The 9,897-nt window shown below is 48.6% G+C and overlaps 3 protein-coding genes across 3 annotated transcripts; 2 read left to right on the forward strand and 1 right to left on the reverse strand.

Moving 5' to 3' along the window:
- The first annotated feature begins 693 nt into the window (after positions 1-693).
- On the forward strand, positions 694-2,895 carry LOC129601661 (uncharacterized). The gene is made up of 3 exons (XM_055500521.1): positions 694-1,638; positions 1,706-2,587; positions 2,649-2,895. The coding sequence occupies exons 1-3, from the start codon at positions 904-906 to the stop codon at positions 2,886-2,888; spliced, it is 1,857 nt and encodes a 618-aa protein (XP_055356496.1). The 5' UTR covers positions 694-903; the 3' UTR covers positions 2,889-2,895.
- Positions 2,896-4,392: 1,497 nt separating this feature from the next.
- LOC129601662 (uncharacterized) lies at positions 4,393-5,168 on the reverse strand. Its single transcript, XM_055500522.1, has 2 exons — positions 4,757-5,168; positions 4,393-4,652 (listed from the first exon to the last, which is right to left on the reverse strand). Exons 1-2 carry the CDS (start codon positions 5,156-5,158, stop codon positions 4,422-4,424), a joined length of 633 nt encoding a protein of 210 aa, XP_055356497.1. The 5' UTR covers positions 5,159-5,168; the 3' UTR covers positions 4,393-4,421.
- A 3,155-nt stretch (positions 5,169-8,323) lies between these two features.
- Positions 8,324-9,347, forward strand: LOC129601666 (uncharacterized). The gene is made up of 5 exons (XM_055500525.1): positions 8,324-8,606; positions 8,730-8,798; positions 8,871-8,977; positions 9,062-9,261; positions 9,320-9,347. Exons 1-5 carry the CDS (start codon positions 8,324-8,326, stop codon positions 9,345-9,347), a joined length of 687 nt encoding a protein of 228 aa, XP_055356500.1.
- Positions 9,348-9,897: the final 550 nt, after the last annotated feature.

A 9,897-nucleotide genomic window follows, 5' to 3' on the forward strand; every position in this document is an offset into this window, starting at 1 on the left:
CTGAAGACACTGCACCGAAACCAAGGCTGGTAATCCCGTCCGATGAGGAACTTGCACCGCTTGTGGTGTTGCGCTTTGCTGTCGGATAGACCTGTGCCTTACTGGTCGGGTTTCACGTCAAATAACAGGCCAACTTTGCCTGACACAAATCAAATCAGAGAACCGCTGTCGGCTCTGCTACCATCTAATGCTAGATCCAACTGTGATCCAGATACGGAGACCTAAACGGAATAGATCCCGTGGAGTGAGCTATGCGATTAGTATAGCGAACTACGCGTAATCACGAAACGTCGCACCGCTAATAGCTGACTTTTAATTGGAAATTCCGACAACAGAAAATCAATAATGATCGGCGCAGCTCGATCGTAAAGCGTGGAGCCCATTCAACAGTGTGTAACACTGTGCAGCACGTGCTATGCCGCGCCCACTAACACAACTCAAGCCAATCAGAAGAGACACAACACAGACACGTAATCCTAAGGCGTAGCGCCACAGGCGTAGCGCCACTGACGTGAACGCTAGTGATCCCGGTCTCACACGGCCAATCGTATTCGGTCACCATTCTACTTTAACTTTGCCCGCTGGATTCACGGCTTCGATATGCTGAATCAGTTTTTGGCATTCGGTGACACGTTGAACGGTCGAAGGCGAAGATCGAGTCGTGTATTCTTTGCTGCTGTACTTACCTTTAAGTGTTTCTACAGTGCTCCAGTTTAATTCACTCGCTGCTTACGGAACCGCTTACGTTATCCGAGAACGGACAATCTAGAACTCCCGTAAAGTCATTTGCGCTAATTGAGATAGACAGCAGTGGTGGTAAAAAAAGTTATTTCACACTTTAAAATTACAGTACTGTAGCTGCTTAGAACCATCACCAGCAAACGGAGCACTCCAGTGTCAGCCATGGTGGACGCAGTATGCTTCAGCAACAGTGTGGATGTTCTGGGAGACGACAGCCTGCTGCGCTACGGGCGCGTCGTGGACGTGGCCAAGACCGGGCTCTTCATCGACTTCCTCTGTCCCCAACGACGACGCGAGTTCACGCCATTCAGTCAGGTTTTCTTACGTGATACATCAGTTGCTGCGCTTATCGATTCTCTTATAACTCACGGTCACGGACCTTGCGGTTTTTCCAAACTTCGCGGTCTGACCAAACCTGTGGAGCTACTGGTACGGGAGACTGCGTCCGGATCATGGATGTGGTTACCGGCCGAAGTTCTCAACTTGACGGACGGTATTCCAAACTCCCAGGATGACGTGGCCGTCGCTAAATGGTGGAACAACGGACGCTGGTGCGTAGATATTTTCCCACGGAATCGGACTCGTTCCCGAACGGGGATGCAATGGTGGACGAAAATCGGTCGGCCGATTCCAGCTGCGTATCTGTCCGATTCTATGGGATCTGACGTTCGCGATAAGCAGCCTGTGATGGTGGGCGAAGAGGATTATCAAATGTGGAGCGTGCAGTTGCCGGAAACTAACGGCCGTCTCTCCGTCGAAGATGTACTTAAACGCGTGCAAAGCGATAAATGGGTGCTACTAGAGCACGAGAGGATAGCGGCTTGCGTTGAGATCGCCAACGGACATTTGTGGTACATTGTTCGACGGAACAAGGAAAAGGATGGCGTGTCTTTCGCGGTAAGAGCAGTGCGGAGACCACTAATATACTTCGCGAAGGCCGCTAAAAAACCTTTGATATTTACAGAAATCTTGTGAATGGTTCGGAATAGAACTGATTCAGCGTCTTCCACTGATAATGGCAACGACGGATGGAAACATCGAGGGTGACATCGGCGCACTATCACTGGATTTGTTGCTGAACGCGTTTTCGGTACTGGAAACCCTGAAGCAAACCGAATTGCGCGCCGTGTGTGCTAAGTGGGACGCCCTCTTGCAATCGCCGCAGCTGACCAGTACTATAATTGTGAAGAGCTATGGACGAAATCTGTTGGAGGGATGTGGCCATTCCATGCGCGTCTACCTGCTGACGTCTCCTATTTTTAAATGCCTTCGTTCCACGACCAGGCGGATCATTGTGGCATCCCGGGGACGGATCCTGCACGAACGTGATTACTGTACAATTTTCGCCATGATCGGTTTTGTTGCGCGCCATAACGCCGGCATTCATCTGACCGCCATCCATTTGGTGGGCGGACGTTTCGAACTGCTGATGGGATCAGGGAAGGACAACGTACACTACGCCGAATGCTATTCACATCTGCCGGAAAACCTGTCCTCTGACAAGTACAAATTCACGGAGCGCCACTTTCGCTTGATCGATTTCGTGGGAACTTTGCGCGGCAGTCCGTGTGATGTCATCTCCTTGGTCAAGTGTGTAGTGCAGCTGGAGTACCGAAGTCCAATCAGTAACTATGAATTTTCACGGCCCAAGCTGCTGATCAGTGTTATCGCGGGGCGGGCGTCAACGACGGATGATGTGGGTAGCGCGATGTGGAATGTTCTGGAGGATGCACTGCCGGCGGTGACTGACGAGCAGTTTCAGATGCTGGGACGATATCTAACTGTGCTGGCCGTCCACGGGAACGCTGATGATTTCTTGCAACGGGGCGCAAATTCAAACCGCCAGGTGAAACGAAAAGGTCTCTCAAATCTTCGGGTGAACAAAATAATTGAGATTCTTGTTGCAGATGTTGTGTACTGTGCAGACCGCTGATCCGCGGGAGACCGTGTATTGTCGCGGAAAGCATTGGTGCGTGGATGGACTGCAGGATTTGGAGCTGGAGAAAGTGTCCCGAATCACGCTGCACTTTCTGATGCAAATGGCGCGATTGCAGTGTCGGTTCTGGCCAGGCTGTGTCCATCGTGCTTTACGTGGTCTGCAGATCGCTGATTGGCCTGATGTCGTCGCGTATTTCCGCAGTTTTTGATGGGAAAACTGGAGCTTTTTCTACACTATGGTGGTGGAGAATTTTTTAGAATTTCGTTTGATTTTCGAGAATTGAATGAAGCCAGTGTTTAACCGATCTAATGATATCGTCAAACCGGCTCCAACCAGACTGAATCGGGAGCGATCGACGATAGTGTCATTTTCCTAATTAAAGCAATATTATTAAAAGAGAAAGGGCTCTTATGCAAAGGGTACACCGCTGACGATCAACAACTTACATCTGCAGATGGGGAAGGTGTCCCGCATCACGCAGCCCTTTTAATGGAGATGGCAAGATGCCAGTGTCGGTGTATTCGGGATGATGGGGATCTTGCACAGGATCGCAATGCTGACTGTGTTAAATACTTTTGCCGTTCTCTTTAATAAATGAAGAGGGTAATCCTTGAGTGATGGGAATGTTTTAGTTTGTCATGCATGGAGAACATCGCAGGTTTAAGGTGTTCTTGTGTTGTCTTGGTTTACCAATTCGATGAGAATGTCTTAGAATGTTGTTTCATGCTTTGAGAGCTTCTGAATTTTCGGCTGACCTTTTTGTGCCTTGATGAACAACCGGATTTACAGTGTCGGTTTTATCTTGATAATCGTACTCGTACCGAACCATCATGGGAAATGGGATTATTGTTGGTGTCCAAATTCCAATTTAACATGTTTAATTGTTATTAATGTGGCGTATGAGTATTGTGCTACATGTTCCTTACCGCCCACTTAGTGGTTGTACAGCGCAGCACGGCGCTGTATAACACATAATCATATCAAGAGCTTTACAGCTTTTCCGTTGATCTAGTGCGGCTTAAGTAGCAACCTGATCGAACGGAACGGTGCCATCCTGCCACCTTCCGCTCATCTGTTCAATAAATCCAGTCGGTTGATTGAATAGCCACAAATCTGGTTCTATGCGCCGATGTTCATTTCTATTCATTTCTGTTTTCCAGAATTCTTCTCGCCAATGCACGTTTTAGCATGAAACACCATTGCACGACATTATTATCAAATTATTGCATCAAGGAAGCAAGAGAACAGTTCGAAACTTTGAAGCACTCAACGCGAGAGAATAAACATTCTAAAACACGTCTGTAACCGTCCAAAACGTCCGGACGTCTGAGACGTCCGGCGGACCTTTTGGCGCCTAAACCGTCCAAAACGTCCGGGGGCCGCCAAAACGTCCGCCGTAAATTTTGCCCGCCTCGTTTTTTTTGTTTTTTCGTCGTAGGTTTGTAGCCGGACGTTTCTGCCTGACCGGTAATTCGTAGCCGGACGTTTCTGTCTGACCGTTGACAGGCTGAAACGTCCGGCTACGAATTACCGGTCAGGCCAAAACGTCCGGCTATAAACCTACGAAAAAACAAAAAAAATGAGACGGGCAAAATTTACGGCGGACGTTTTGGCGGCCCCCGGACGCTTTGGACGGTTTAGGCGCCAAAAGGTCCGCCGGGCGTCTCAGACGTCCGGACGTTTTGGACGGTTACACACGTCCATCACCCAGGATTACGCCCACGTATTTCTAAAGAGTGCATCACATCTTCTTGCGGCAAAAGTATTTCACGCAGTCAAAATTGCGATCCTGTGCAAGTCGCCCATCATCTGGAATAAGCTGGCAGTGGCATTTCGCAAACTCCAGCAAGAAGTGCTGCGCGATGCGGGACACCATCCCCAACTGCGAATCTCCCAGCCCATCCATGCACCACTTCTTCCCTCGATAGTGTGATGTCGGTCGCGGATCAGCCGTCTGCACCGCGCACAACATCTGCAAAAACGTTCATCAATTTAATCAAAAGAAGAATTTTAATGAGATTCCATGGAACAACACCATTATTTTTTATTCGATTAATCAGTAATTTACGCCTTTACCTTGTGGATCTGCTTCAGATCAGTACTGGGGCTCCTATTGCTTGCCAGTAAAGCCAGCCATTTAGCCAACATGTGGGTCTCTTCACCGCTTAACGCCGGCAGCGCCGCCTCCAGAACATCCCACATCGCGCAGCCCAAATCGAGCGTCCTCAGTCGCCCGACAGGAACATTAACCAGCACGATGGGCGCAATCCCCATTATATCATCGCCGAAATACTTCAGTTCAACTTCACAACCGACCAAGTTGATCCAATCATACGGACCAGTACGCATAGCTACGAAATCACAGAGACGAATCTGCGATCCGTTGGGTCTCTTTCTCAGCTCTTTCAATCGCTGCTCCTCCGACAGATGCCACACGCACTCGGTGTAGCGGCACGTTTCTACGGTCGCTCCCATCATAAGCCGGAACCGTGCGCCAACCAAATAGATGGCTCGCAAATGAACGTCGGTAGTGCACCGCGCAACAAAGTCGACCAGGTCGAAAATCTCACGATAGCCACCGGCAGTTAACTGTCCTTCCTGGGTCGCCACAATAATGCGCTTGGTGGTCGAGCGAAGACATTTGAAGATGGGAGAGATCACCGAATACACAAACCCGGAATATGTCTCATAAGAATCGCGTCCGTGGATTTTCACAGCAATGCTATGGGTGAGCTGCGGTGATTGCAAGATGGAGTTCCAGGCGGCACACACGCCGCCCAATTGTGTGTGCTTCTGAGTATCCAAGCAAGAAAACACATCCAGTAATAGCTCTACGGGTAGGACGCTGACATCACCCAGGATCTGGTTAGGGCCGGACTCCCCAATCGCCGCAACCATCCGCGAAAGACGACCAATGAGCTCTTTTTCAAACTGCTCACCGGCCCCCTGTCCATAGGTGCATAGGGTAAATTAAAAGTTTTTAAATTCAAAAGCAACATGCTTCACTGCTTATTTATTGTCTAACCCAGAAGCGCGAGTCTGCGGTTTTCGTATATTGCCGACGAATGTACCACAAGCATCCATCAGCAGCCTCCAGAAACGCTATTTGCAGTTCCCTGTCCTTTACCCACTTTCCCAAACCTCCGTTCAAGCTTTTAACGAGTTCTTCAGCCGACACTGAACTGCCATCTTTCGGCAACGCCACGCATTTCTTCGTATACGTCCACTCATCCACGCTTCGAGGTCCGCGAGAAAAGTTGGGCCCTGAAATGTGGGGTTACGGTAACGATTCCGGGGCACACTGTCTGATTCACGATACTAAATGCCTAACAAGTTACAAGGCTCACGTACAAGCTTGTCCCGTAATATCTAACACATTGACACACCGACAAATACCAGTTCAAGAGTTACGCCAAACTATATACTACGGCGCGCGAAGCCACATTATGCACGCTTGCTGCATTGGCGTGGCTGATGCAGGCCAAACAGTACACTTCGAGCAAGAGTATAAACTATCAATGTAAATTATAAAACGTTTATTTTTTTCTCTTTTGATGCTAACTATTACCATAAATATTGACTGGACAAAATTGCCATTGCGGTAGACGTAGTACAGTAGCAATCGTTTATAGCGCAAGCTTCGCTTTACAAAAGGCGCTTTCAACAATGCCATTACGTAAAAAATTACGGGACAGGCTGGCATACAGCCTGCTTAAACAGCTTCTCACCTGAACCAGGGAACGAGTATACTGTTGGAGTCGACCGACCGATGGTCTCCCACCACCTGTTCGGTGTTCTGTAGCGGATCCGATTCAGCGGAAAAATGTCCGTGCAGCAGCGTCCGCTCTCCCACCATCGCAGTACGGCTACGTGTTGTAACAGTGGACTATCAGTGCGGAGGAAGTCAATATGTGACACCATGTTGTCCGTCTCGTGAACGAACTGCTTCAAACTGAGCAGTTCGGCCGGAAACCACGTCCATGGTCCGGCAGGGATGCCTGGTAGCAGTACTTCGACAGCAGAGCAGAAATCGCGAAATTCAAAAACATGAGCCACACCGTACACATTTAGTGGACCGGCAGCAAGTTGATCAGACAGAAAAAGTCGATTGAATGGAATTAATTCGTGTCGTCGCTTGGGACATAAGAAATCGAAGAAGAGCCCCGTATCGGCGACGTCCACTACACGCCCGTAGCGAAGCATGCCGTCGTCTCCCAAAACATCAACACTGTTCCAGCGGGAAACTGCGTCCGACATGGCTGAAGTCGACTACGGACAACGAAGGTCTGGAACTGGAATAGTGGAATGCTTGGTTAATGCTGTCACGTTACTGCCATCAAACGGTGTAAACCTCAATCAGATTACGTCGAGATAAAAAGCAATTGTCCAGATGATACAGACCTTAGAGGGCGTCGCATTTCTTACCGGATTTTTGTAACGTCACAAAGTTCTTGGTTGGCCTAAGCAAAATAGAAAATCGTGCAGTGATTCAAATAAGGAACCACGGCAAGCATGAGAACGTTTTAGACTTGTAGTCATGATCCCTCTTCTGCGACTGACTAACCAATGATGGAAAAGGCTGAACGTGGTGCATAACGAAGAATCGAAGATGAAGTTGTTCCACCGACTTTTACGGAAAATTAATAATCTGCCAGAATACAACGTACTGTACGACTCTACGATACGTAGTGAAGCGCTAGTGCTATGCATTTTAACCCTGGGGATATTAATGTACGATGTGCGTACGTGATGTGCTGTTGATACGACGTGTTGCTCATTTATTATCTTTCGCTGTTTTTCTTTTTTTACTTTGGCAGTTAATCCGTCCACACTAACTGCAGGTTTAGCGAGAGATAGAAACAACGACTACTTCGAAGTAGTAGTAGAATACATAAAACAGACCAGACGTACGGCACATCCCGTACGTACGTTCTACAAAGCATTCTCAGGGTATAAAGCATGCCTTACGTTACGTAACGTACAGCAAGTTGTATTCTGGCTTAACAGAAGTACTATCAGTATTTCTACAGGAGTCGGTTGGAGTACTTAGTGTCAATCTTGTCCATTATGTTAATCAGTCCCAACTCACTCCCAAGAGAAGAGACATCAGTTTTGATTATCGTGCTGATGCTTGCCGTAGTTTCTAAATCTGAATTACTGCGCCATTCTCCCTATATTTTGCTGTAGGTTAGGGGACCCAAGAACTTCCGACTTTATAGAAATCAGGTAAGAAATGCGACGCCCTGTAATGCCTGTATCATCTGGATATTTGTGTTTTTCATTCAGATGTCCTCTAACCGACGTTTGCATCTTTTTTTGGCAGACGCGTTAGAGAGCATCAACCAAGCATTCTAGCGGCAAACCCTTCGTCGATTGTGGCCAACGTCAGCCATGCCGGACGCAGTTTTACGCTGGAACAGTGTCGATGTTCTGGGTGATGATGGATTGCTGCGTTACGGACGCGTCGTGGACGTTACGGACACTGGCCTCCTTGTCGACTTTCTGTGTAACCATCGACGACGCGAGTTAACGCCGTTCAACCGAATTTTCTTGTCGGACCCATTTGCTGACGATACACTAGATGAGTGCCACGTGGCTCATGCGTTCCACCATGGGAATTTTAGCATCGCCGTCGACGTGCTGATGCGAGAGACCACATCCGGAGCATGGACATGGTGGCCGGCGGAATTACTAGTACTTAATTTGAAACAAGACGCCGTTTCTCCGGATGGCGACATCCGACGTCCTGACCGGTTTCACATAGATATTCCATTATTGTACGATGTGGCCGTGGTGCAGTGGTGGAAAAACGGACGCAGCTACATGGACATTTTCCCGCTGAACCGGATTCGCTACAGAACGCCACTCAACTGGTGGGCCACTGTCGGGCAATCAGTTCCAGCTGCATATTTGTCCCAGGGAACAGGTGAAGCTTAATCAGAACCATATAGTTAGTCCTGTCAGATATCAAATATCGTTAAAGAGAAAATGAGCTGAAAGCCTGAAAGGGTAATAATATGACATCCATTTGCGTTCTCCAATATTTCAGGACTCGCGAGCCATCGCCCATGTTATCGAGGGCCCCGAAGCTTAGACGAATGGAAGTTTGCGAAGCGATGTGTGCCGTTGCCTCAGGATTACTGTTCATTGTCGGGTGAAAAATTAGTACAACTTGTGAATGATGAAATAGGTAACTGGAAAAAGGATGAACTGCATCCTGTTTGCGTGGAAGTTGCTAATGGCCACCTGTCATACATTCTTCGGCAGTTTAAGAAAGCGAGGGAATCGCGCTTCTTGGTAAGAATTTCATTAGTACACGTTTCATCTGCCTCTCGGATTTGACAAATCAAACGTTCACCAGTCTTTGGACGTTCTGCACAGGCGGCTTGGGAACGGTTTGAAGGGGAACTCACCACCGATCTCCCGTGGATCATTGCTGCCGCGGTGCCCCACCCTATCCAGGTCCTAGGTGATGTCAGCGTTCTACCCGTTGAACTATGCCTGGAAGTGTTTTCTTGCTTAGACACTCAGAAGCAGACGGAATTGCGTGCTGTGTGTGCCGCTTGGGACGCCGTCTTACAGTCACCGCAGCTGATTAATAACATTCTTGTGAAAATCTGCGGACGCGCTTCCTGGGAGAAACGTGGTGGATTGGCCTATACGCTGATCTCTCCCATCTTCAAATGCCTTCGCTCGACCACTAAGCGCATTATTGTGGCTACCCGGGGAAGGATGCTGGATTCCGGTGAATGTCGGGAAATTTTTCGCATGATCGAATTTATTGCGACGTGCAGGACCGACATACATTTAACTGCTATTTATTTGATTGGCGCAAGACTCCGGCTCATGATGGGAGCGGCCATAGAACAGTACTACTCTACCGAGTGCGTGTGGCACCTGCCGGAGGAACAGCGTTCTAAAGAGGTCAAAACAACGGCTCTCTAATTCGCCTCGGTGATTTCGTGGCAGCTGGGCGTGCTTGTCCGTGTGACTGGATCAACTTGGTTGACTGTAAAATCGAACTGAAGTATTTCGGTGATGATGAGACCAAGAGTGCGCCTAGACTGCTGATCAATATTCCTGTCGGGCAAATGAGGACGCGGGATTTGGGCTGCGCGATGTGGGATGTTCTGGAGGCGACGCTGCCGGCGTTAACCGATGATGAAACCCACTTTTTGACCCAACGGCTTGCTTTAATGACCAGCAATGGAAGCTCC

The sequence above is a fragment of the Paramacrobiotus metropolitanus genome, unplaced genomic scaffold (assembly GCF_019649055.1).
Source record: "Paramacrobiotus metropolitanus isolate TYO unplaced genomic scaffold, Prichtersi_v1.0 Parri_scaffold0000261, whole genome shotgun sequence".
NCBI lineage: Eukaryota > Metazoa > Tardigrada > Eutardigrada > Parachela > Macrobiotidae > Paramacrobiotus > Paramacrobiotus metropolitanus.